General features: G+C 40.6%; 3 protein-coding genes across 8 annotated transcripts; 2 read left to right on the top strand and 1 right to left on the bottom strand.

Moving 5' to 3' along the window:
* The first annotated feature begins 276 nt into the window (after window positions 1-276).
* On the top strand, window positions 277-5941 carry LOC122761715 (calcium-activated potassium channel subunit beta-2-like). Of its 4 annotated transcripts, none has more exons than XM_044017042.1 (6): window positions 277-345; window positions 3490-3592; window positions 4021-4143; window positions 4274-4447; window positions 4720-4915; window positions 5160-5941. In XM_044017042.1, exons 3-6 carry the CDS (start codon window positions 4085-4087, stop codon window positions 5442-5444), a joined length of 714 nt encoding a protein of 237 aa, XP_043872977.1. In that variant the 5' UTR covers window positions 277-345; window positions 3490-3592; window positions 4021-4084; the 3' UTR covers window positions 5445-5941. The 4 variants fall into 4 exon arrangements, 3 of the variants coding, with proteins under 3 accessions (XP_043872977.1, XP_043873010.1, XP_043872929.1); XM_044017075.1 differs by lacking the exon at window positions 277-345 and adding an exon at window positions 2167-2401 and having other exon boundaries at window positions 4277-4447; XM_044016994.1 differs by lacking the exon at window positions 277-345 and adding an exon at window positions 2168-2401.
* A 1039-nt stretch (window positions 5942-6980) lies between these two features.
* LOC122769560 (phosphatidylinositol 4,5-bisphosphate 3-kinase catalytic subunit alpha isoform) lies at window positions 6981-20599 on the top strand. 3 transcript variants are annotated; one of them, XM_044026188.1, is made up of 21 exons: window positions 6981-7210; window positions 8429-8844; window positions 9091-9300; window positions 9425-9675; window positions 9999-10244; window positions 10415-10500; window positions 10604-10709; window positions 12007-12159; window positions 12593-12727; window positions 12942-13066; window positions 13719-13800; window positions 13948-14112; window positions 14210-14313; window positions 14434-14605; window positions 15674-15780; window positions 16216-16337; window positions 16721-16799; window positions 16979-17149; window positions 17306-17423; window positions 17533-17684; window positions 17909-20599. In XM_044026188.1, the coding sequence occupies exons 2-21, from the start codon at window positions 8493-8495 to the stop codon at window positions 18177-18179; spliced, it is 3207 nt and encodes a 1068-aa protein (XP_043882123.1). In that variant the 5' UTR covers window positions 6981-7210; window positions 8429-8492; the 3' UTR covers window positions 18180-20599. The 3 variants fall into 3 exon arrangements, with proteins under 3 accessions (XP_043882123.1, XP_043882114.1, XP_043882128.1); XM_044026179.1 differs by having other exon boundaries at window positions 6981-7346; XM_044026193.1 differs by lacking the exon at window positions 6981-7210 and adding an exon at window positions 8319-8345.
* A 686-nt stretch (window positions 20600-21285) lies between these two features.
* On the bottom strand, window positions 21286-26459 carry kcnmb3 (potassium calcium-activated channel subfamily M regulatory beta subunit 3). The gene is made up of 4 exons (XM_044026230.1): window positions 26226-26459; window positions 24464-24667; window positions 24145-24319; window positions 21286-22390 (listed from the first exon to the last, which is right to left on the bottom strand). Exons 1-4 carry the CDS (start codon window positions 26309-26311, stop codon window positions 22022-22024), a joined length of 834 nt encoding a protein of 277 aa, XP_043882165.1. The 5' UTR covers window positions 26312-26459; the 3' UTR covers window positions 21286-22021.
* Window positions 26460-26676: the final 217 nt, after the last annotated feature.

Genomic DNA, 26676 nt, shown 5'->3' with positions numbered 1-26676 from the left:
CATCGTATACATAAATGTAAAGATGGAGGCGTTTGAAATGTCCGCTCCTGTATCACTTGGGAGTGCAGCAGTGTCTGCTACAAACATAGCAATGCCCCCCGAGGAGAGCCACATATCTGAGGGTACAGTTGAGATTCATTGTGCCGAACCATTTTAAGCACTGCAGCATTGTGCAGGGAACTCATATTACTAACACAGGTATGGCAGGCATCCTGTTCACTTGGGGTAAGTGTTTAAATAAGAGGTCGTCAGCTGATGTCCCTCAGAGGCCAAACCATGGTGGAGAGACACTGCTGACAGATGTAGCCCAAAGTCTGGATTATCATAACAACACAGCAGCAAGAGGTAGGACCTCAAAGACTTAGCTGTAGAATTAACTCGAACTTTGATGTGAGATTATTTCAGCTATCAGGGAGAAACAAAGAACCTGTCATCCCACACACATGTGAGTGTGTGGATAATCCAGAGGGTCAACTCAGAGCATGTAGTAGATGGGAATTCAAAAGTATCAAACCTTTAAAGGTGTCATCCACAAGTTTATTAATAAATGATGTGTTTATGTTTTGCTCTAATTTGGCTGCAGCATGAATTTTCAGATAATTCATAGGTTCATAATTCATCTTGACATGCTCTGATGCATCATAACTGAATGACTTTAATGGTACATGCTGTGTTTCAGTCAGCAAGATGGTGACAAGTGTAAAATAGGCATAATATGATTATAAATTGATGCACAAATATGCAGACATGCAGTTTAGTAGACCGTTCCCTCGTACCTTTTACTTACTAATATTGTGCGTCTTTGCAATGCCGTGCAATGGAGCATGGGGCTCTTTTTTTTAAAGACAACAAACACTGCAGCACCTGACAAGAAAGGAATTATCACTGGGAGAACAAGACAAAAAATACATCCCGAGACATTCATCATCAAATAGTGTGGTGATAACAGCGCAGGCTTTGAATTCCACAGTGCTGTTAATCATGCAAGGTGAGCGTAAACACCCACTAAAGTAAAAATGTACAGGCTGGCACACCAGAATCCTCACGTCCCAGGTCTCCATATGTTCTACATGCCTTTATTTGACGCAACATTAGATCAATTAAAATCTAATGAAAATCTAATGAATGGGTGAAGAATCATGACGCAGCACAGACAAGAAAGACTCCTCAAACATGAGTAAATCCCAAATAACAACACAACTGTTGTGTGTACTTTGTTCTTATTTTATTTTATTGTCATTTTGCCTCTTTGTAGTATCATAGTCTTTATGGCAGGAACATGAGATGCACCTGTTATTGTTTCCCTGAGGCAAAATTTGTCTTAGGCATTCAAAACATGACATATCACGTACAGAAACGCACAGTTATCAAGTACATCTCTTGATTAATTCAAGGAACGTCTGCGTAACTGTGCAACAGTTCACTTGACAGGCTTCACACTTGGCAGGTGACTCACCGTGTGCAGTGCTGACTTTTTTGGACGAGGAATGCAAACGTTTGGATACAAATAATAATGTTCAATAGAACAACTGGCCAAATACAAATATCAAAATATTGTTTGCATATATTTTGTGTACAGTTCAACATTTGTCCTTTTGAGCTGTTGTCTGCGTGGTCTTTTTTGGTCAACTCAAGCTCTTCGGTTACGCGGCTCACTGTATGTATGCCATTAAGATTTATCCCTCATTTAGTCACGCTTTCAATGTCACAAGATGGGAGCGAGGCAGCTGAAAGAAAACTGAACCAAGGACACACCCGTAAAGAATATACAGTGAGGTCAGCCGATCCTATCTGCTGCTGGCACAGGCGAGAAATTTCTTCACGTTAATAATAAGGAAATCTGAACAACATGAGATAAACATGTTCACACTGACAGAGCAAACTGGAGGTTTTTAAATATATGAGAAGTGAAGGATTGAAGGACAGAAATGAATTCAGAAATTACCTTTCGTGTTGGCTACTGTCATTCAGAGCCACTTTCACCATGAAGCTCTGTTTATACTTGAAGTCATTTTTGCATTAATTTGTTTCTGTCCTTTTCAGTTTGGAAAGTCCTGCAAGATCAGGCTCAAAGCCTGCGTGAGACCACCTGGCCCATATATCATTAAGAACAGTGTCACAAACATTTCCTTTTAAGTTATAGGGAGGAAGTCCCCTCCCACTATGATTTCAACCTCCATGAACAATGCTGCACGGCTACCAACAAATTTACAACTCTCTTTGCAATCTTTTGCCTGACTGTAAACTAGACACAAGAGGTGAGGCAGAGTTCCTGTAAGTGTGCGTCTCCGTGTTTAGCTGAAATCAATACAGTTATGTGTGGAACTTGAGGCACTTGAGGGGCAGCGGTCAACGTGCTTTTACGAAGGAGAAAAGTTGTCAGCCAAAGCGTAAAACTTGTGTAAGTGCCTCTCTTTGTTGTGCATATGCATGCAGTGCTGCATGGAATGTTTTGAGAAAACCATGAATGTAGATGTCATTCCTTCAAATTTGTTGTGTCATACTGGAGTTGACTCTCAGCAACATTTCCTCTAAGCAGCTGGGAATGTAATACAATAAGGAAATTACTCATCTAAAAGGAACTTGTTGGCTTGTTTTCTCAGTGTGCTCTTCCAGCAATCTTCTGAGTTTGTTATCCCCGCATAAATGAAAATGTTAGAGGACTGGCTACAAAATATCCAATCATTTGAAATCAATTTCATTGTGTACTACTATTATTCTGCTTCTGGAGGAAAGAAAACGAACAGTATCGGATTGATTTTGATTTTAAAACGTCAGTAAATACCTTGGGATGTACTATTTTGTTGCCAAGGAAATTATCAACAATACAACATTAACACGATTAGATTATTTTTAAAAACAAAGACAAGTCAATGTTCTGTGCTGAAAAAAAACCATAAAACAAACATCAAACATGGGAACGCATACCCAGTTTCCCACATTCAAGAGGTAATATGTAAAAATTAAAATCTACAAACAGAGGAAATTTCAACAAAAACAGTCCTTAACTTATGCTGCTGACAGACTCAAAAATATGACCTCTTTATAATCCCTCTCTACAGGTTGAAAGTTTTTTTTCCTTCATGGTATAATGAAAAGATATAACACGCACAGTCTATTGTGAACTACAGTATATCCATGCAGCCTCGTCAGCAGAATTTACTCTTGTTCATTTTTGGTATACCATGTGATTTCATAGTATTTCTTATCTGCCTCTGACTCATGATGCAGCATTCCATTGATTTTGTCAAGGCAGTGATAGCATTGCTTTGATAAGTGTAGAAAACCACACACAGTTAATATCACGGCCTTGCAAACACATTTGTTTCTCTTTTGTTCCATTGTGCTGATGAATAAATACCTGGCAATTTCCTGAGTGGGTTTGCATTGACCCAATAATTCATAATGTCCATTCATTTGCTGAATCAAGGCTAATGTTGTTTATGGCACATGTCCAGTACTGAATACTGTGTTTTCTGCAAATGGCAGGACCTGCAGAGAGAAAGAGGAGGCACATGGAAGGTGTTGCTCTTGTGTGGAGAGAGGACCCAATGACTTTGTGTTGACAGCTGAAGAGTTCAGGACATAGCAGGTAGGTTTTAGCACATGGAGCACCTCATCAGCATTAACATCTGTCATCTTGTTTGCCCTTTTGTTGCGTTTCTTTGTGTTTAAAATAGCATGTTTACTTGGTGGAGACTATTACAGTATATCTGTGGTGCTTCCTGTGCCAGCCCATCATCGTAGTCTGATATCCAGGAACTGCTGTTTGTAGGGTAGTTAGATTCAAACTTAGTTCTTTTTGTGCCAACTGGATATATTTACAAAAACACACCCCTTGTGACTGACGGAAAACATGCACCAAAGGTAGGAGTATGATTTGTTGTTGTTGTGTTTACACAGTAGTTTTGTGGATTGGTGTGTTGATGATTACAGTCCTAGTAGTGGACATTCATTTCAGTGTGACAAACCCTATGCTGCATTACAGCTAAATATAAAATTGGCTCGGATTCTCAACAGGTCCTTTCAACAATCTTTCCGTTCGGCGTCGGCGAGCACTGTAGGACACAGATCATCAAGAAAGATGTTCTTTGTGGCTGGGGCCAGAAATGCGGCAGTGTCGGGAAGAGGAAATGAAAGGAGGTAACAAGTTCAGCACCATTTCAGGCCAAGAGATTCTCTCAAAATGCAGAGGTTAAAAAGGGAATTGCATGCCCTTTGATTTTCATATCATTGGCAAAATAAATAACAACCCCTCGTGGTTTTCCATCAGCAGGTCAATCTACCAGAAATTTCGTGAGGTAGATTTATTGGACAAGAAGAAAACAGTGACAGCTCTAAAGCCTGGTGAAGATCGAGCTATTCTCCTCGGTCTTGGGATGATCCTCTCATCTGTCATGATGTACTTTGTGTTGGGGATTACTACATTACGCTCCTATGCAGACAGGTAGGCCTACAGCCTTCTTTTCGCATATGATGATGGCGTTAACTTTGATTTTCCTGTCACAAACATGTTTTATTCATCAGGTAAGCTTGTTGACAAACTGCTTCAGTGCTCTCTCAGGCTGAAAATTGCAAAACTAAATGCTTTGTGTAACCAGATTTTCAGGAGAAAAAAAATTACACCTCAAAGAGAGTTGATTTCAGACCATGAGATCGCCAAAATGCTGTTTTATTTTTTCTGCATTAAATTGGATTTTCATTTAAATGTCAACACAGTGTGTGGACAGAGGAGGGTGTGTGTGTTGTTCGCAACTCCACGGTCACAGCAGACATGAACTGTTCCTACAACTGTGGGTCAGACTGCTGGAGAGTCTCCAAATACCCCTGTCTGCAGGTCTACGTGAGCGTCAATAACACAGGCCGTGTCAGCCGTTTATCCCACAATGAGGAGACCCAGGATGCCAGCTCTGAAGTGAGTATGTGCCAGAGGGAAAATACAACGATTTACTGAACCGTTTCGAATGTTGGCAGAGACTGTCAGATGTTGGCCTGGTTATAGATGCATCCTGCTCTCTGTGCAGAAAATGTTAGCAGATAGGATTTTCCTGGTCAAGCAAAAAGACAATTCATGAACGGTGATGTATTCAGTGTTGTGAGATAAACAAAACCTTTTGACCTTGACGTAACCTCAGTGTCTCTCAATCCTGTGTTTGCAGTGTTTTTATGTGCCCAGGTGCCAGAAGGACACAGTGGCTTTGCACACGATGATTATGAACATCTCTGAGCGCCTGAAGGTGAACCAGGAGGTCCCATGTTACTATGACCCGATGGAGCAGCAGGAGACCGTCCTCCTGACCCGGCTCTATGACCACAGCGTTGTCTTCCACTCGCTGCTCTGGCCCTCATGCATGATCACAGGAGGGGCTCTCATCATTATGATGGTGAAGCTCAATCAGTACCTCTCCAGACTGAGTGAGGAGATAGGGAAGATCAAGAGGTGAAATATGTTCACACCTATGGTGGTTTGGTGGTGAACACATGACATGAACAGGGACTGAACAACCTTGTTCTGATCTCTTGCAAACTTTCCTCTTCAGCTGAGACTTTAGGAACAGTTGACATTCACTGAGGATGTGGATGTTTATGAAAGTGGAGGGACTGTTCCGCAGCGGAAACAGTCAGACATTTAGCTGGCTTTTACACAGGGCAACTGTGCCTGGATTTTGCATGGTGTTAAAGCTTTGTAAATTGTTCTGAGGTTACATGTTAAGAAGAAAGTTTATTGAACCTGTAATCTTAAATACGGAGCATTATAAGAGTGCACTTGATATGAGAATACCAAAACATATTTGAACCGACAAGTAAAAGCCTGTAGTGTCTCTAAAAATATGACCAAGTACAGTGAGTGTTATGACTGTTTTTGAGCACACATTAAATATGTATGGTGCAGTGGCTCAGTGGTTAAGACCGGTACCCTGTGTGCGAAAGACATCATAGTCGCAATGGTCGCAAGTTTGATTCCACCCCTGGCTGATTGTACTCAATTCAATTGTAAGTCGCTTTGGATAAAAGCGTCTGCTAAATGACATGTAATGTAATGTATCAAAAATATTGCTATAATAAATAGAGACAGCACTCAGAAAGAGCAAACCTCTGCCATGGTCTTCTCACAAGGTTAAGAATGGATTTAAATTTAAAAATAATAATAATAATAATAAAAGAATCTTTAAATTAGCATCCATGTCTGGATCACCCTCAAAGTGAATAATATCTTCCTTGAGCCATAACCTATCTCCCCAGAAAGTTTGCTTACAGACACACAAATGTGGCCAAACAAAATACCAATAATTCTGTTTCTGCAAACTAGTGCACAGTTAATGAATCCACGTCCGGGTCATCACATAAAAAACGTGTTTTTTTATCTCTGACGTTGTAATGACTACATACATTGATATTTGTATTTGACGTCACTCATCTCACTGCAAGTGTTGGTTATCTCCATGTAAAACACACACCCCTGTCTGAGGTTTTTTTTTTTATCACTATCATTTAATTCCGTTTTCCTTTATTTTAATATCATTATCCTGAGTTATGTAAACCATTGAGATCCATTGAAATGTTATGTTGTTTGACATAAGGGAAACAAAAACATATGTACAATAACAATAAAGCACAATTTGCAATATAGGTAAGACAATCTTTATTCATTGTTTGTTTTCTTGTATTGTGATATGGACCTTCATTTTTTCCTTTATTATAGTACATTATTATTATTACTACTAGTACTGTGCTTTTTTCACTGGAATGTCCATAATGCTAATGCTGCATCTCTATGACTGCGCAGGAACAAAATAACCGCTCTGCTTCAGTTTGTTTTCCCTCATGTGCTTTTTGGTGGAATTCTAGAGATGTGAAGCGGTTTCCAGTGAATTCCTGAGTCTCATCTCATGACAGTACAGGCTGATCTGCCCAGCAGCTTAACACCAGTGTGTGTTTGCTGTGAGAGGGAGTGAGGGCGGTCCATGAATGATGATGATGATGATGATGATGGTGCTAGCAATCCTCGAGCAGCCTAGCTGTGTGGAACTAGCGTGCTACCAAACTGAAAGGAGTGTGTATTGGGGACAGCACAATGGGGGACATTATGAACTATTATATACTTATTCCACTACAGCGTATTGACAACATTTTCGGGAGCTAGTGGCGTCCTTTTCCTCACAGAAGCGGGACTGTCCGAGCCTCGGTGTCATTGCTTGGATGGACTAAGGTTAGAGAGCTAGCACCGCTGGCTGAGACTTCAAGAGCGGGCACGAATGGGATTTTAAGACAGCTAGCCGATGCTAATGTTTGTGCTGGCTGAGTGGCTTCGCGGCTAACCGGGTGGCGTTAGTTATCTGACACAGGTAGCATGGTGTTTTTTTCCCACTCATATTTTATTATGTATTATTTTTTCTTGTTCATCAAAACACACAAAAAAAATTCAGAGGGCAAATTATATGGTCGCACCCAAATCACTTTAGTAACGCCAGACTAGCATTAGCCTGTATGTGAGTGGATGTTTTTATATTGCAAAATGACATTGATCCGCTTAGTGAATCTGGTTAGCATTGCAAGCTAGTTAGCTATCTTAAAACAGAAAAACAAAAACACCACATAACACTAACCCACCAAGTAAAAACAGCAGCATTTAACTGAGGCTAGTCGAGGTGACTATCAAGCCTGGGCCAAAAGCTAAACCTTAGTAATGTTAGCCACATTGAAGTGAGCGTGGGTGTTACTTGATAGCTAGCAGGATTGTTTACATGATTTTTGAATTTATTTTGTTTCACACCACCTGGCACGAGTTATCTTAACACTGACTCGTTTAAAGTGAAAAATAAACATATGTCTTCATGTAAAACAATGATAAGTTGTATGTCCGTCAGTTTAAACGCTCATGTTATTACATTTCAGTAAACAAAGTGATGTCTTATCTTAAAGCAAGATACGTCGTTAAGGCTGTCATAAATGTGGTGGTATTATTTGCATATCTGATTGAAAATACCCTCAAAATCATCAAAGCAATACAATCGTTAGGCAGTTGCCTTGATGTCTTTTCATTAGATAGACAGACAGACAGACCTTTATCAACATTCAGTGTTATACTGTGCACCAATAATGTGTACATCTGAATGAAAGCTAATCTAAGTCTAAGTCTGGACATAAATAATGAAAAACAAACAAAAATACTTAACCATACAATAACTTATAAGCATAAGCACCATAAGTATAATTATGTTTAATACATACCATATATATTTCACAAAAGCTTGGCATTCCGTGTTAAATTGGGATACCCACAGGAGTGTGTATTTAACATGTTCATGTTTTTTCAGTTCCTATACAGGTCTACAATGACTAATGTGAGATACTTACTATCACTGTTTTGTATTTTAGTACTCAGGTCTGTGACTGGTATTTAATTCTGTTTCCTTCTGTCTCACAGTTAGTTGACATCGCTCATCTGATAATTACCAGCCTCTGAAAGGAACAGATTTGCTGGCACAACCATGCCTCCCAGGCCTTCTTCGGGAGAACTATGGGGGATGCACTTGATGCCCCCCAGCATCCTAGTGGACTGCCTCTTGCCAAATGGCATGATTCTTACATTGGAGTGCCTCCGGGAGGCCACACTGATCACAGTCAAGCATGAGCTTTTCAAAGAGGCCAGGAAGTACCCTCTATACCATCTGCTGCAAGAGGAGAGCTCCTACATCTTTGTCAGCGTCACTCAGGAGGCAGAACGGGAGGAATTTTATGATGAGACCCGGAGGTTGTGTGATCTTAGACTCTTCCAAGCCTTTCTCAAAGTTATTGAGCCAGTGGGCAACAGAGAAGAGAAGATTCTCAACCGTGAGATAGGTATGGCTCTTGAATTCTTATGCTCTTACAAAACAACCTACTGTGCTTTATATTAATGCACTCTAACATCCATTGGCTGTGAGTCAGGAGGATTAACATAATACCAGTGGAATATTCTGGCCACAACATATCCAAACTTATGAAATGCATAATGTTTTAATTTTACATGCCATGAAAAATACATTTAAAATCATTTTTAGGTCAATTTACTCAAAATTCTGTTTTTGTATTTATTTTGTCTTCTAGGTTTTGCTATTGGAATGCCTATATGTGAGTTTGATGTGGTGAAAGATTCAGAAGTTCAGGACTTCAGGAGGAACATTTTAAATGTTTGCAAAGAAGCTGTGGACCTCCGAGACAACAACGGACCACACAGTAGAGCTTTGTACGTGTACCCTCCAAATGTAGAATCCTCAGTAGAACTTCCCCGACACATCTACAACAAACTAGATAAAGGTAAGCTACTATTCCATTGCCTTGGAGGAAAATTCTCAGAATCATTCAAGTTATTCTATTTCCTTATTCAGTATGTTAAAAATAATAGTGTTTGAAATAGTGATATTTTCTTTCTTTCCTTCAGGTCAAATCATAGTCGTCATTTGGGTTATTGTGTCACCCAGCAATGACAAACAGAAGTATACCCTAAAAATCAACCATGACTATGTGCCAGAGCAGGTAATAGCAGAAGCCATTCGTAAGAAGACACGCAGCATGCTGCTCTCTCAGGAGCAGTTGAAGATGTGTGTGCAGGAGTATCAGGGAAAATACATCCTCAAAGTCTGTGGCTGTGATGAGTACTTACTGGAGAAATACCCTCTGAGTCAGTACAAGGTAATCTAATTTAACCCTTGCTTAGCTGCATTGGATGCTATAACCCTTAAAGAGTGAATATATCTACTGTACATCAAATTGTTAACCAGTGCAAATTAACTTGACATTCATGATAAAAAATTTAATTCATGATAGAATTTGCTGCCTGTAAAATCTGTTGACTGAACAATAGACCTTACATATCATGGTATGTCTACAAAATGTTGAATCTTTCCGTTGTTGCTGAGTTCTTGCGGTAAAATCAAATAATTAAACCTCGTAATGTAAATGGATTTGAAAAAGTCAGAATGACTTCAAAACGTCTCTTTGTCTGCCCTCAACAGTATGTGCGCAGCTGTATCATGCTGGGACGGATGCCTAACCTGATGCTAATGTCAAAAGACAGCTTGTACTCTCAGTTGCCCATGGACAATTTCACCATGCCATCATATGCAAGGCGAATATCTACAGCGACACCTTACATGAATGGGGAAACAGCCACCAAGTCTCTGTGGACTATAAACGGAACACTAAGGATCAGGATATTGTGTGCCACATACGTCAATGTCAATATCAGAGACATTGACAAGGTACAAATACAGCATGTTAATGTGGTGCTGTAACCACCTCATTTTGCTTTCTTTTAAGTTTTTTTGTTGATTTAAATTAATCCCAACTATAATCTAACATCCATTTGGATATGCATTGAAATATGTCATTATTAAGCAAGGACTTAGTATATAAATCTGTTGTTCTCCAGATCTACGTCAGGACCGGAATATACCATGGTGGAGAGCAGTTATGTGACAATGTCAACACTCAGCGGGTGCCCTGTTCAAACCCTAGGTAGTACACATTTAGTGACGTTTAGTGTTGTTTAGGCAGCATTTTCACTCAGCTGTGCTGATGTTATTGATTATGGTGATTGTTGTTTCCCTTTTTATTCCAGGTGGAATGAGTGGCTTAACTACGACATGTACATTCCAGACATCCCCAGTGCTGCAAGACTCTGCCTTTCCATCTGCTCTGTGAAGGGGAGGAAGGGTGCTAAAGAGGTCAGCAGTGAATGCTACTTTGAAATTAAACAGTATGTCTGGCATATGTGTAGGTCTTTTTCACAGAAGACATTTTCAATTGTTTTTGCAGGAAAACCACAGGTCAGATTTTTAGCATTAACAACAGCTCTGTTGAATTTGATCCCATTCAGACCTGGTATTAACATCTGTCCTAGAGTAGAGCAATCACAGTCGGATTGTGTCAAGTACAGGTCTGAACACATCCACTCCATCCTCAATATGTCCTCAAATCTGATCCTATTACCCACAGCAGTAGGTGGTTTGAGGACTCATACGGTCACTTTCCTGAAATGCAAGAATTTGCAGTAATTTTCTCAGGAGGCATTAGGGACAGCCTCCTCAGCTGACATCCTCTAAGCCACAGTATTTTTGACACTAATCAGCGCTTATGTTGATTTATTTGTTGCCACCACCACAATATTAACACTTATATTTCACTTCAATTCAGCTTTGTATAGCAATCAATTCATAACATTCATTATCTCAAGGCACTTTACATGGTAAGGTCAAGACCTTACAATTATTTTAGAGACACCCAACTGTGATCGGATATCAATCGGATCTTGTTGTGGACACCGGAGATGCGTGTTAATACTAGGTGTAAATACATGTGGTGAAACGCTATCCGATTGCTGAAAACGTATTCTAATGCCAGGTGTAAAGGGGGTCATTGGTGCAGTGAGATTAGGGAAGCAAAAACAGATCTCATGGGACACATCCAGGATGCTTTTTCATTCCAGGTGTGAATTGTTGCACTTGGCACAATCTACATGTAATCGGATCACTGAGGATGGATGTTAATACCGGGTGTGAATGCGGCCTACTGTATTTGTAAGTCAGGATAGTGTAACAGTAAGCGAGCATGCTCCTTGGGAACTGAGGAAGATAAAAAGAACTTGATCTTCATTAGGTTGATTATTTACAATTAGGGTTTTACTTCTATGAAGTGTCAAAATGTCAAATGTGAAGAAGAAGCAACAGTGAATACTTACAATATTGCTCCTTTTTAATAATAACTAGGAATTAGAGTGTAATTACACATTGTGAATAATTTGATATCACATATTTTGTGAAAAATGTGAACATGTTCGGTGCAATGTGGTGATTTGAATTTCACCACATTGCTTAGTTGTTCTTTTAGTGAGGCAAAGCTGTTAACAAGGTCAGTTAATTTCTGCATGGGAATGAGCAAATTCCTTGCCTTTCTGTCTAATAGCCCCGAGCTGTTAACATGTTTAATCTTCATTTGCATCATTCCACTTGTATTTTCCTCTAGGAGCACTGTCCTCTGGCCTGGGGCAATATCAACTTGTTTGACTATACCCACACATTAGTAGCAGGAAAGATGGCTCTCAACCTTTGGCCTGTCCCACACGGTTTGGAGGACCTGTTAAATCCTATCGGTGTCACAGGTTCCAACCCCAACAAGGTGAACAGCAAATATTAATGCTCTGGGTGTTATTTTGACTCATTGCAGTAGTGAGTGCACAGAGCAAATATTGATCTAAATTATTGATTTCCAAAGTATTTTTGCTCTCCTCTCTACTGCCATGGAAATGTCTTGATAGAATAATATTCTGTAAAAAAATAAATAAGAATTATGATGGCAATTATAGGATGCAGGTAATCATAGCATTTAGAAAAGAATGTATTAGAGAATAATGATGTAAATATGTGCAGTATTCTGCCTATGTCTGCAGATCTCTAAGTCTCATGGCTCGGTGTTAATTGAGCTCATAACAAGGTTTATAGGGGTTTATAAGATTTAAGCAACCAAGATTCTTATTCTACTTAATTAATACCCCATTGACCCAGTCATCTTTCTTTGACCTTTCCTCTTCCAACGCTGTCTAAACATGCAGGAAACCCCTTGTCTTGAACTGGAGTTTGACCATTTCAGTTGCCCTGTCAAGTTCCCAGATATGACCACCATTGAGGATCATGCAAACTGGAATATATCCAGAGAGTTAGGTTTCAATTACTGCCACACTGGTTTGGTAAGATAACAAGCTTCTTTTTTTTTATCTCAATCATTGTGAAATCAGATTTTTTATATGCTAAACAGCTGCCTCATCATAGGTCAATCATGTTGTACAGACTGACATAATATTGCTGTTTTATTCACACATTAAGGTTTATGCAACACTAGTCCATTTGATGCTGACATTGATTGATACATTTTATTAAATCTTGTGTGATATGGTGTCACAGAGTAACAGACTGGCACGTGACAACCCCCTGACTGACAGCGATAATGAGCAGCTACGACTGGTATGCAACAGAGACCCGCTGTCTGAAATCACTGAGCAGGAGAAAGACTTTCTGTGGAGGCACAGGTAATGTGTCTGTGGTTGCAAAACATGATGTGAAGTTTTTGAGGGTCTATAAATGTATGAGTTGTCTATTTGGATTGGATATTCACTAACCAAGCCAAGTTTTCCCAACCTCTGTTATACATAACCACGGGCCCTAAACTAAAGTAAATTACACTTGTTCTTCTCTACACTGTTACTCCACAAGTCATGGCCACTGACACTACAGGAATAGAAATTTTACAACGTGAGATGGTTGTGAGAGGATGAAAAAGTTCAACTTGAAATCCATTTACTGAAGTCTTGTTCTACATGTGCGGTGGCGATTGGTCTAAGACTGCAAGGGAAGCTCTTAAATGTTGTCAAATATGTACTTTGTTGTATTTACATTTCAGTACTAAACTTGCATGAGAACACTGGTTATCAGGAATGAAGTAGCAGCATCTGCATTAAAACACAGAATAGGTGCTGCCACTGCATTCACAAAAATGCAAAGGATCGCTTTAGGACATAGAGCTCACTCCAACAACCTGTGTGTCTTTATAAATATTTCAAATATAATTGTTAAAAATACACATTTTTTCACAAGTCACACAAATCCCAACTTGATCAAAAGGATCAAACATGTGGGATTGAACGAGATGAAACCATCTTTTTTTCTCTCAACTGTTTTTAGACAAGACTGTGTCAACATGCCAGAGATCCTTCCAAAGATCCTGTTGGCCGTGAAATGGAACTCCAGAGATGAGGTTGCACAGGTAGGCTCAGGTTTCTGTCATTTTGAATGACAATCATGTGTCAGAATAGACTTGTCTAAGATGTGCCCAACATGAATTGCCATTGAAATGTCACAAATCAGGTGTCTAGTATTAAAGTGGTTATTTATATGTTTTTTTTTATTTCAGATGTATTGCCTTCTGAAGGACTGGCCTGCTATCAAGCCAGAACAAGCCATGGAGTTGCTGGATTGCAACTTCCCCGATCCCATGATCAGAGAGTTTGCCGTGAAGTGCCTTGAGAAATATCTGACAGATGACAAACTTTCTCAGTATCTCATTCAACTAGTTCAGGTTTGTATCTATAATGGAAAAAGGTTTCAGTTTCATATACTCTACTGGTTTCTACATTGTTTTAACTTTTTTGGGATGTGTTTCTTTGTCTATGTAGGTTCTAAAGTATGAACAGTACCTTGATAACCCACTTGCACGCTTCTTGCTGAAAAAGGCATTAACCAATCAAAGGATAGGACATTTCTTCTTCTGGCATTTAAAGTGAGTTCATTTCAAATGGTCTCAGTAGCTATTTGGATGTAACTTAACTGCCTTGTTCCAGATTGTGATGTCTACAGAGGCTTGTGCATAATTCTTTTGCCCTTGCATTTATGTTCACAGGTCAGAGATGCACAACAAGACGGTGAGCCAGCGGTTTGGCCTGCTGCTGGAATCGTACTGCCGGGCCTGTGGCATGTATCTCAAGCACCTGGGCAGACAGGTGGAGGCCATGGAGAAACTTATCAATCTCACTGAGCTCCTCAAACAGGAGAAAAAAGATGAGGCACAGAAGGTAACCCAACAGCCGCAAGCTGTTAAATGTGATCCACTGAATCGTTGAGTTTAATTGTGACAACATCTGGTCAGTCTGGCCTCACAGATGCAACAATAAAGGAGAGCCATAAGAGTTTGGACAGCCTTTAGGTCCCTGCAGCTGAATGTGGTTTAACCAAGCTATTTAACCAGGATAATACTTTTCTAAAGCATGGCGTGATTTTTAAAGCAATAAGTAAAGATGAATAATACAATTATATTATATTGTAGAAAGAAGCATAACAATTGGATTTTAAATATTTTATCAATACGAACTTTGCTGTGCTTTGTTGATTTCTAAACTGTCACTAATGAAGATAAACACACTAAAACACTAGGTGTAATTCCTAATTTATCTTGGGAAATACAAGGGAAATAAGGGATCTGAAGATGTCAACTGAAGGTTGACTATGTCACGTATTTCTAGACATGCAAATGTATGTTTGTTTATTTCTGTAATGGGGTAAAACCCTGATATTTTTAGTTGCTTAACTGTAAAGGGCGCTTTAAGTAATATTGAATTGAACAGTTTAATCTGGTATATATGATGAAATGACCTGTGTCCATCCGCTCAACTAGTCTAACCACAGGATTATAAAGTCCCTTAGGCTATTTTCACTTATCATTGCTCAGGGTGTTGACCTCCTACACGGCTGCCAGAGGATAAATGTTATTACTGAGCAGCCTTCTTTGAAGCTGCATTACCTCAAAAACAATTGTGCTGAAGAGCAGCAGTAATCTGCCTGCATATTTACTGTCTGTTTACCAGGCTGCTCAGCACCAGCTTATTAATAACTGATATTATGTTTACCACAGAATTAGGTTCTGTCTGTGGTGAGTCTGTGGGGCTGAGACTGAGCAAATTGATGCACCGTGTCCAGCTCTGCAACGAAGCAATGATGAAAAACACCCGAGATCTTTAATGTTTTTATAAGAGATAAGAGTGTTCATTTTGAAACTGTGGCCATAAAAATGCGACTGTGTGCTGCTGCAGGCTAGGTAATTAATGGAAAACACAGATTCTTTCATTTGTTTTATCTCTTTTAAGGTTCAAATGAAGTTTCTGGTGGAGCAGATGAGGAGACCTGACTACATGGATGCACTACAAAGCTTCACCTCCCCACTGAATCCTGCTCATCAGCTGGGAAACCTGCGGTACATCAGCACTCTCTTATCTAACACTCTCCTCTGTAGCCGTTGGCATTTATTATTCATTTCCTCTGCAGGTGTTGCTTTTGTCTTTCTGTCTTTAAGGCTCAAAATACAATTAAGTGTAATTCATATTGCATTTTGTGTGTAGATAAAGTACTTTTAGGGACATAATTAGCACATTGCTTTTAGAACACAATAAACCAAGTCTGTATGACTTGATGTGGATGACATAATGAGCATTATATATGGTTTTGAGGTGGTCTCAGTTTCATTTTATTTGTATTTATATTTTATATTATATTTTACAGCTAAATCATTGTATGCTATACATTTTCTCTAAGTCAACATCTTACAACAACATGGCTCATTAGCACAGTAGCCGAGTGTCTCCACTCTGTTATTTTTCTTTCTCTTAAAAAATCTGTGTGTCTGTTTCAGCCTGGAGGAATGCAGGATGATGTCATCAGCCAAGCGACCTCTATGGCTTAATTGGGAAAACCCAGATATGATGTCAGAGTTGCTCTTTCAGAACAATGAAATCATCTTCAAAAATGGAGATGGTAAGTGTTCTCCATGTGTTTCTGGATCTCTTCTTACTATCTGCTTTTCTACTTTTTACATCATTGCCTCTCTGACTCTCACAGAAACTCTCTCTCACACAGACTTGACAGTCTTCTTGCTGAGCATGCAGCAATTTTCAATCTGTGCCTGTAGGGCATATCATGATACACAAACACAACCTCGTAGAAGCTCTTAACATGGAATTTAGAGGAAAACATGTCACGTTATTTGAATCGCACTTTGCTGCATTCACTGTCTGTGACAAACTTGACTTTGACAGCTCTGCTCCATAATAATTCTTTCGGAGCTGATCAAAGACTAGCTAAGCAGCTAGTTTTCTCCTGACTGTCTTCTACCTCCTTGTCTCTTTTTGCCTCCGCAGATCTGAGGCAGGACATGCTGACACTGCAGATCATTAGGATAATGGAGAACATCTGGCAGAACCAAGGCCTTGATCTCAGGTAGGCTCCTCACTTCTCCATGACAGCAAGGATGCTGGTACACATTGTTAGCGTTGGACTTTTCATGTTCTCCACTGTATGCGTGAATGCAGATGAGAGGCAAACCCTGTCGTCCACCTGGGCTCATTTATTATAACGATCATCACCGCTGCCTCTCTAAATGTTCCCCATGCTCATAGGATGCTGCCGTACGGTTGCCTCTCAATCGGTGACTGCGTTGGGTTGATCGAGGTGGTGAGGAACTCTCACACCATCATGCAGATCCAGTGTAAAGGAGGCCTGAAGGGGGCACTGCAGTTCAACAGCCACACACTGCATCAGTGGCTTAAAGATAAGAACAAGGGAGAGATGTGAGTTGTTAAAACTGTGACCTGTACAGCTTGATTGTTGAGTGGTTTTCTTGATTCATTCACACAATGATTTCTTCCTTAAGTCAGAGCAATACGCCACAGTCACCATAACCCTCTCTGCGACTGAAATATTTCCCATTTTGTTTGATTCCGTAGGTATGACCAGGCCATAGATCTGTTCACACGTTCATGTGCAGGCTACTGTGTAGCCACATTTATCCTGGGAATAGGAGACAGACACAATAGCAACATTATGGTCAAAGATGATGGACAGGTAAATATTATGTTTGATATTCTTTATGTGATACACAGCTGTGATAATTGTTTAATTGTTGTTATTAAATACTTTAATGTATTTAATGTTTTTTCTTCTATTTTCACAGCTGTTCCACATAGACTTCGGCCATTTCCTTGACCACAAAAAGAAGAAATTTGGGTATAAGAGGGAACGGGTGCCCTTTGTGCTTACTCAGGACTTCTTGATCGTCATCAGCAAAGGAACTCAAGAGTGCACCAAAACAAGGGAGTTCGAAAGGTAGCACCAGAAAAATGATACTTGAATTAATGATTGAATCAAAGCTTAAAAAATGGGTGGTTCATCAGACTTAATGTAATGTAACTTTTAGGAGGATTAATCTCCTTTTCATGGCAGATGTGCAGAGTTTTCAGCTTGACTGTGCTGATCTGTTGATTGTTTTCTCTCTCATCTCATCTGCTTCCATTGCTTTGGGTTATTTCTTTTCTTCTTCTTTACCTCAGGTTCCAGGAAATGTGTTACAAAGCGTACCTGGCGATCCGGCAGCATGCCAACCTCTTCATTAATCTCTTCTCCATGATGCTGGGCTCCGGCATGCCAGAGTTGCAGTCATTTGACGACATTGCTTACATCAGGAAGACCCTGGCCCTGGACAAGACCGAGCAAGAGGCCCTTGACTACTTCATGAAGCAGATGAACGATGCTCACCATGGTGGCTGGACTACTAAGATGGACTGGATCTTTCACACAATCCGCCAGCACGCCATGAACTAAAAGAGCATCTAAGGAGAGTGAGAAATAATATCCTTGGGCAACAATAGCACATAATAACCAAAAGAGGATGGAGAAGCTAGAAAAGTATTTTCCCAAACACACCAAGACCTGGTTAATATTTCTGCCAGCATTTGACTCTGAAATATGATGTTCCTGTGAACCACAGAATGACTGTGGTCAGAAGGGCCTATTTCAGGGACATAATGCCTAAAGGCTCCTGTTTTACAGGTGTCCTAATGTCTTCTCCCTCCACTATGAACTCGACAAGGCAGGGCGCAGTTATATTTTTTATCTGTCTTCATTCATAGGAACTCAAAAAGTACTACACCTATACGTTGACCGTCTTCATGCTAACAATACGGACACATATTTATGTTCTAAAATGTCTTTCAAAACATCTACAGCCATTAGCATTACGACAGGAACATCTCAAAGTGGTTTACCATGAGCACAGCTGGCTTTTCCTAAAGATGAACTGACTGTTGATTTACACGACCTAATTTTGAAGACGGCTGGGGTATTGGCTGCATGTAGCCAGGCTGGCAGACAAACATCACTTTAAGTCCAAGTCTGACAGAGGACCTGTTGTTGAAAATACTTAGCTAGCATTTAACACTTTTGAAGCAACTGAAATGACTTATTTGTAGCCCACAGATGATGTGTCCTCAGTTCAGAAAACACACCACCACCTAACTGACCTTTGTACAGAGATATATTCAAAGACTTGTTTGCATTTGGTGCACATATTCCTTTTTGATTCTATTTTCTACTGAGCCAAAGTACTACATGTGCAACCCCCACTTCTCAGCAGTCGTATCGTCAAAAAAAAAGAAAAAAAGTCAGTACTATTCCAAGTCTTGTGTACTCATGGCACTGATCTCTGCAGTATTTGTTGTGTTTTGTCTATCAGTATTACTTTGTGTTGGATGACACTGACGTCCAGCATCAACCCCACTGTGCAGGTGGATCGTGGAACGTGCAGAAATGTTTAATGATGGCCAGCCGAGTGGCATGCTATGAATTGGCCTTTTGCTATTCAGCTTTTTAAGGCAAGAAATGCAGAGGGAAAGGATGTTTGTTTCTTTTGGGTGCTGTGCTGTTACACTATGCAAGTTGTGATCCTAATATGTACTGTATACAAAAAAAAAGAGCGGAAGTCCGAGTAGAGCAGAGACATACACACACACACACACACACACACAGAGAAGTGTGCCTGAACGTAGTACCGAGAGTACATGGAAAAAAAAAAAAAAGGCAATGCTGCACTGGAACAGTATTGTCTACATCCTAACAAAAGAGACGCCTTTGGACCCTGCCTTTTGCTTCTTGCCAGGTTTCTGTGTGGAGCTCCAATCGAAGCCATCTGTAAAATATTTAGAAATGTTGAGTTTTGCTCCCGTCTTCTTCGTGATCTCATTTACCCAAGATAATTTGAGACATCTTCACATGTACCACATGGATCTTTACCTTACCTTACATGTGGAAGAATAGTGCAGATTTCTTCACTGCACAGACACATACTGTATGCTGGAGGTCAATAAATTTTCTTCCAGCTTTACCAAAATGACACCCAACAGGGTGGTTTCCTGGTCACACAAGTGTCATTTTTGATAAACAAAAACTTCTATGAAAACCATCAGTGAAACCGATCCTATTGAGATGCATGCGCTTCTGTACAGGAGACAGAGCAGCGGGCCGGACCCAAACTAAGAAAGCTAGACCCCATTTACTTTATGAAATAACTGTCTAAAAGGATGCCGTTTCCCTGTATACTCAACACTTGTTATAATTCTTTTCTGTTTCTTACACTGCATTATGCATGAGGTCCTTGAATATCTCTCTTTTTTTTTATTTGACCTGATGTTGTTTACTTGAATTTCACGTATAGAAATGTCCTTGTTACTTGTGTGGGGTACAACAAAGTCACAATGAAGGTAACAGATACTGCTACTACATGTGCAAATGCTTTCCTTGAATAACTACAGAGGTAATATATTTTTGTATTTTTAAATGTAAGCAAACTCGTATATGTAACCGCTAACCAAATGAAACGGAGCAATCACGCATAACATGCACCATAGGTATATGAAACCCAGTAGACAGCTTCTAGTTGTTGAAATAATATGAATGACACAGTAGAGGTGAACTGTTGAATGAAGGACGTGGAGTTGACGCTGTTGTGAGAGTTTGGTTGTCGTGTCTCCCGGAGACATTTCCTGACCTGTAAGCACAATGAGGAGGAAGACACTACCCTGCATGTTTTGAACAGAACCAGATTCATGTTAGTTATCTGTCCATCTGTATATATCATAAAAACCTTCAAATAAGTTTTTAGTCATCATATGGCCATGTCTGATAATAAACTGTATGCATTCATTTATTTTATCGTACTGTTGAATAAATACATTTTCCTTATCTAATTAATATGATTACTTTGCTCTGTACTTTTTAATCTAATTGTCATTTACAAAGGCATTTGTATTGTTTTGCAATGATTGACCATTGTTTAAATTTCAATGAAAGTTAGTTACACAGCTGACTCGACTTGTGCTGTGGAGGTGTCAACAGAACAACTTCTCATTCACCTTGAATGGAGCTCTGTCACGCACTGCCAAACGTTTTTGTGGGTCAGTTGCTTTGCTTTGTTTGTGTTCTGTGCATCAGAAGTTGAGAATTTATTCAACAACTCAAGTGGCAGAATGAGCATGGGCTAAAAAAAATGACAGACACATGAGCTGCCTTGACCTTTGACCACCCATATCTGAGGAGTTAATCCACAAATTCAACTGAAAATGTGTCAAATTGGAGAGGATTCTCAATCTAAAGGCGTCTTTATAAATAACTCATTCACAAGGCGAAAATGAGTTGAGCGTTTGCCTTAATGTTTGACCACAAAAGAACTGTTCAGTTCATCCTTGAGTCAAACTGAATGCTTGTGCAAAATGGAAGCTCATTTGAACACCCTTTGGGCTTGGAATTGAGCTTTTTTTCCTTTCTTATTCTCACCTGTCCCTTTCCAAAGCACATTAGGGAAGTACGGTGGCCTTGTTGCTGAGATGGGATTATCAGGTGAGCCAACCAGGGATGGAGCTTCTGGAGTCAGAGATGAGTTAAGTTGAAAAGCTTTATTGGAAGCAGCTCAGATCTGAGGAGCAGAGACAATGCCGAACATGAACAAGTAGATTTTAACAGTTGGGCATCCTCTGTCAGTCTGCCCGTGAGTCCCAGAAGCAGGATATTTAAAGGGTTTTGGAGGCCGTTCTCTGCTGATACATAGAGCTGACCTTTGGGAGGACTGCATAGTTGAGTTATCAGTCCTCTGTCCTAGTCAGTTTAGGCACAGCGCAAATATAAGGAGGCACATTCTGTAGACAAATGACTGGTGCCAGTGCTACACCGAGGCCTTTGTGATTAGAGAATTGTGGCTGGCACCGTCCTGAGTTGGTTTGGCTTGTGCTTAGGAATGTAAGCTGCTAATTTTAGAGAAGGCCTAATATTAAGTTTTTCTCTTACAGGCCTCTGCAGACCAGGAAGCATGTCGTCCTTCTTCATTTGTGGAATAAGCTCCTGCTTCAAAATATGAAGCGAGGATGGAGCCTGGCTGATTTGTCTGTTCAGGCTGGTGCAAGACAACCTCCATACAGCAAGACTCTAGCCTAAAGTATATATAAAATATATAAAATGTGAGTATACAGTTATTATACACATATGAATAAAGTATCACACTGACAACCTAGAACTAAATCTATTCTCAGCAGCGTTCACTGGCCCTGGTTCCCACTGTGCACCAGTTCTGACAAATCGTGTCTTTGGCTTCTGAGTATTGGCAACATAATCACTGATCAAGATGGCGTCTGCGCGCTGGACCTGCGGAGGAGTCTGTACAGTTTGCCCTGCGTGTATCTTGTCGTCAGCCGACTCCCTGCACCCTGACTGCACACCTCAGCGGACAGATGAGCCAAGCACTGTGTGAGCTTCACGAGGCCCACCAGCAGAGCTCCACCACCCAGCATCACACAGGGCCACAGCAGCGCAAACAGGGCCTTCTTCCACGTGTACTTCCTGCTCAGGATGACGTCACTGGGGTGCCGCGTGCGGTCAGTGAAGCAGGACGAGGCGCTGCCCAGCTGGACGTCCAACGCCTTCTTCACTCTCTGAACTTCCGCTTGAAGATCTGTTCTGTCCATGCGGCATTTGGGTAAGTAGAAACACTAAGAGAAAAGAGAGTTATTTTTATCATTCATCTGCATGTTACATTTGGGAGTGCTGATTGCAATCAATGATCTACAAGCTTTTCAAAGAAACTTGCACAGGTAGGCTTCTGAAGATTGTTTTTATTCCACCTGTAAGTGGGACTGAAGAGCAGCGTCTCCTAAAAATATCTGCTGATGTACTTATGCACACAGAGAAATCACAGTACAGTGCTAACTGGTTCAGTTTTTTGTTATTGCTGTATGAGATGCTTTCTTGAGTCCTCCTGTAATCCACACATGAGAACTAATAGGAAAACATCTCTGATTCAGGAGAAACAAAAGTATCACCTGCTACACACAGTGGTTCTACATCCCTGGTGTTGAGTGGTAAACTTTGTGGTGGACGTGCTGGACATGTCGCAGCAGCAAGCAGATTTTTGATGACTTTTAAGTCTGCGTAATTGGCCTCAGTTCAGCATTACTGTTGGCCTGGAGAGTATGAGTTTCTGATTCAGAGTGATGTGTTTTTGTACGAGATACTGACACAAAGTCAATGCTGCGTGAGCTGTGTGCACCCCCTGCTAGCCCACTGTGCCAAAAACCAGCATGCGTTTTTCCGCTTTCAGTTTTCAGAAAAACAGATTTTATTTACGTACGAAATGGTAAATGGGATGTATTTATATATTTCTTTACTAGTCTATCGCAGATGACACGTTTGCACAAGCGCACCTTGGGTTACCGCAATTACGCTACAGTCTGTGCTATGGGAAAAATTGCACGTCAAAGCCAACGTGTGGTTATTACGTTATTACGTTATCACTTGTGCTGTTGCAGGAAGCCGGAGAATCAGCGTCTTTGTCACCAGAGAGGAGAGAGTTGTCCTGTTTTTGGACATTGAGACAAAGACTCAAACAAATGTTATTTTAAATGTTTTATACGGTTCAAATTTAAACATTTCCTGTACAACTACAGTGTTTTTTTTCTAAATAAAACTTTCCATTTTTCTTCCTTTAAAATTATTAATACATAAATAATAATTTTAACATGCAGTAAATTGTAAATAACGTTATTCTGGAAAAATGGGCAAAAGCACTTACTCACAGGACATTTTCTGGCCCTTTTATGGTTTAAATACAGTTTTGCCATTCACTCCGTGTGCAGTGCATTTTCTATCACATCACACATCGGCATGTTATTAGAGGAGGCCCACATGATATGATTTAGGTTTACTTGAATTAACAAAATCTAAAGAATACATTTGCCATATTATGTGGTGTACGTTGTACTTGACAAACTGAAGTTCTGTAAACAGCTTACTCTCTTTTAGCTCATGCTGTTCTCACTGCTGTCTTGTTTGCTAAGTTTGTGTCTTAGGTAGGAAGTGAGTGAGTTACAAAGCAACACAAACTTTAGTTTCTAGTCATCAAAAGGTTTTCTAACAGTGAGATAAAGCAGCCAACATATTTTGAAGATATATGGGTCAGTACCTCATACAACTACACTTCAAAAAAACCTGATCCATCCCTTGAAGTGACACCCTTCTCACCGTGTTCCTACCCACTCAACACATTTATAGAGCAAGGACAGAGGTTCAAGGTGCAGAGTGGGAATGAAAAGAGGCCCCATTCTCAGTGACCCATCAAACATGTTTTTGTATCTGTTATTTTAAGGTAAAAGAAGTGTTGCTTTAACACTCAGTGGTGTGAAACAGATTCAGACCTGAAGCTCAGGTGAGTAAGGTGAGACCTAAAAGCTGGACTTTGCTTCAGTACCTCAGGGGCGAGGAGGACCGATTCTTCATCCAAGTGTAGAAAAGCACTTTGATTGGAGCCTGTGAGATTAACCATCACCCTGAGGCACGGCACGGTGCTTATACCTCTGCAGTCCACCCACTCTTTAAGGATGTCGGCCTGCACCAGCACACAACCTGCCTCCTCTTCCCACTTACTGGAAAACAAGAGAAAGACATTTCTAGGGATCCCAACATTCATACTCCGAACACACACAGCAAACCACAAAGACACTGACTGATTCTTGTTGGATCTCTACACTTTTGTGACATTCTGTCTAGCATGACCTGACACAGAGTACCTGGTGACAAAGGGTTTGATCATGGTGATGCCGACCAGAAAGAACATGAGCACGGAGAAGGCCATCATTGTGAAGCCCAGAAGGATGGCTCTGTCCTCCCCAACACTCGACACCGGCACCTGGGACCGAGCTCTCTGTCCTCCACGTCCATCCCCTCCTCTGCACCAGTCCTGGTCGTGCACCGCTGCAGAGCTCAGGAACTCCCTGCATCTCTCAAACATACCAGAATATGAATACATACATGGCCATGAGGGTGGTACAGATTTGATCAGACAATGCTTCATATTAGATTTTTGATTACACAAGTCAACTGATTTCATGTTTGACTCATGAATTGAATTGGTCCATTTTTCTTCTTCCGTCTGACATGTTACTTGTCGGCAAATTTATTATGTTATGTTTGTTTTGGGAGTCACGTTTATGTCATTTCCTGTTTTATTTTGGTGAGGGTTTAGGGTTTCCTGTTGGGCTGCACTTCGTCTACCTTGTCCTTGTCTGATTACCTTGAGTGTTTGCACCTGGTGTCATTCCCTGATTGTCAGCACCTGGTCCCCTTTCCTCTTCTTAAGTCACTCATTTCTCTTTGTCGGTTGTCAGTGCGTTTTTCACCTCCATGTTCATCGTTAGCTTGTTCATGCTTAGAGTGTATAATCAAGTTGATCTAGTTTTTGTTTTCATGTTTAGAGATACGATCCAAGTCCATCTAGTTTTCGTTTTCTGGTTCTAGGTTTGTTTTTTCACCTTTTGTTCTTGCCTTTGGCGTTCTTTTATTTTCGGCATTCTTTTTTGTTCATGTTTTTGAGAGAGCAAAAAGCCTCATTTTTTATTTCATGTCTCTGACTCTGAGTCTCGCGCATATTGAATCCGAGCTCTGCGGTACGAACACTGACATGACATCTGGGCCAGAGATATTTAAAGCAATACTTCACCGATTTGCAGTTACCTTTTGTATTACTAGAATAGGGGTAGTATTTTTGAAAAATGGTGCTTCCCAACCTGAGTTTCCCCTGAGATGAGAAATATCATCATTCTTTTCTTTGTTATGTGCCCACCTGTGACACTTGGTCCTGTTAGCGTAACTGTTAGCAAAGATGGTGGACACTGTTTACATTCTGGGAATGAGGTCCCGTCCCCCTATGAGTGGATCTGAAAAGTGAGGAATTCACATTGCAGTTTCAGGCCAAGGCTCGGACCAAGTGTCACTGTTGGGAGCATGTAGCTCGTATTTCTCGACTCAGGGGAAACTGAGGTTGGGAAGCACAAGTTTTCAGAAATACTACTCCTATTCTAGTAATACAAAGCTAAATGCAAATCAGTGAAGTATTCCTTTAATTCCAGTTATATTCTGTTGGAGACAACATTCTGCAGTGAGCTGTTCTGTTCCAGAGGGAGTCTTACCATCATCATCACCATCATCATCACTACCTTCTGACACCACCAGAAGCAGTGCCATGGAGAAACACTCAGTGATAACCTCAGTGAGTTGTCGTACAACAGTTTTAACAGATTGATATTTGTCTCCTTGACGAGTAAATGTTCTAGAATGTCATATTCACTTTAGTCACACACACACCTGTCACTGGTGAGTTTGACTGAGTGTGTCATTTCTCCACTGTACAATCACACAAACGCATCATTTCCCAAGAGTTTGAACGTGAAACGTTAACGTTCCCATGGCCAGTGTTTTTCCCTCTTAATGAACTCCTGACAGTGTTGTCAAAGACTTGCCTGTTGTCTGTCTCAGTCGATTGTCCTCTCTTACCGTGTCTGCCTCCTGCGAGCACCCTGCAGGTTGATGTTAATGGGGACGCTGAACGACTTCCGGGGAGACGTTGTGTTCAAGAACATCACTACTGCAGCCACTTCCAACAAAACAAGCTCCTCTCAATCTGGAAGGCAAATCTATCTCTCTGTCACAACTCACAGATCATCTTGTGTCTTCATTGCAGCACAGTGTACGACTGAGTTGACTAGATTGCAGTTTATTCACAGGGGAAATCCCTGTTTGTTTATCAAAGGTGAGCGCAACACCACCTTCTTCCCCCCCTTGTGTGTTTCTACAGAAACCAGCACAGGTGAGGCAGGTAGGATGCTTAATGGCCTCTCAGTGGGCCTGTGAGACTCAGCTGCATCATGCAGCAGTTTGTTATGGAAAATCTGAATCCCTGCTTGATTATTAACTTTGAGTTTGAACGGAACACTTGAAGGACAAG

This window comes from Solea senegalensis, linkage group LG1 (assembly GCF_019176455.1).
Source record: "Solea senegalensis isolate Sse05_10M linkage group LG1, IFAPA_SoseM_1, whole genome shotgun sequence".
Lineage (NCBI taxonomy): Eukaryota > Metazoa > Chordata > Actinopteri > Pleuronectiformes > Soleidae > Solea > Solea senegalensis.
The sequence above is the reverse complement of the archived record's forward strand: the minus strand, read 5'-3'. Positions and strand labels throughout refer to the sequence as shown.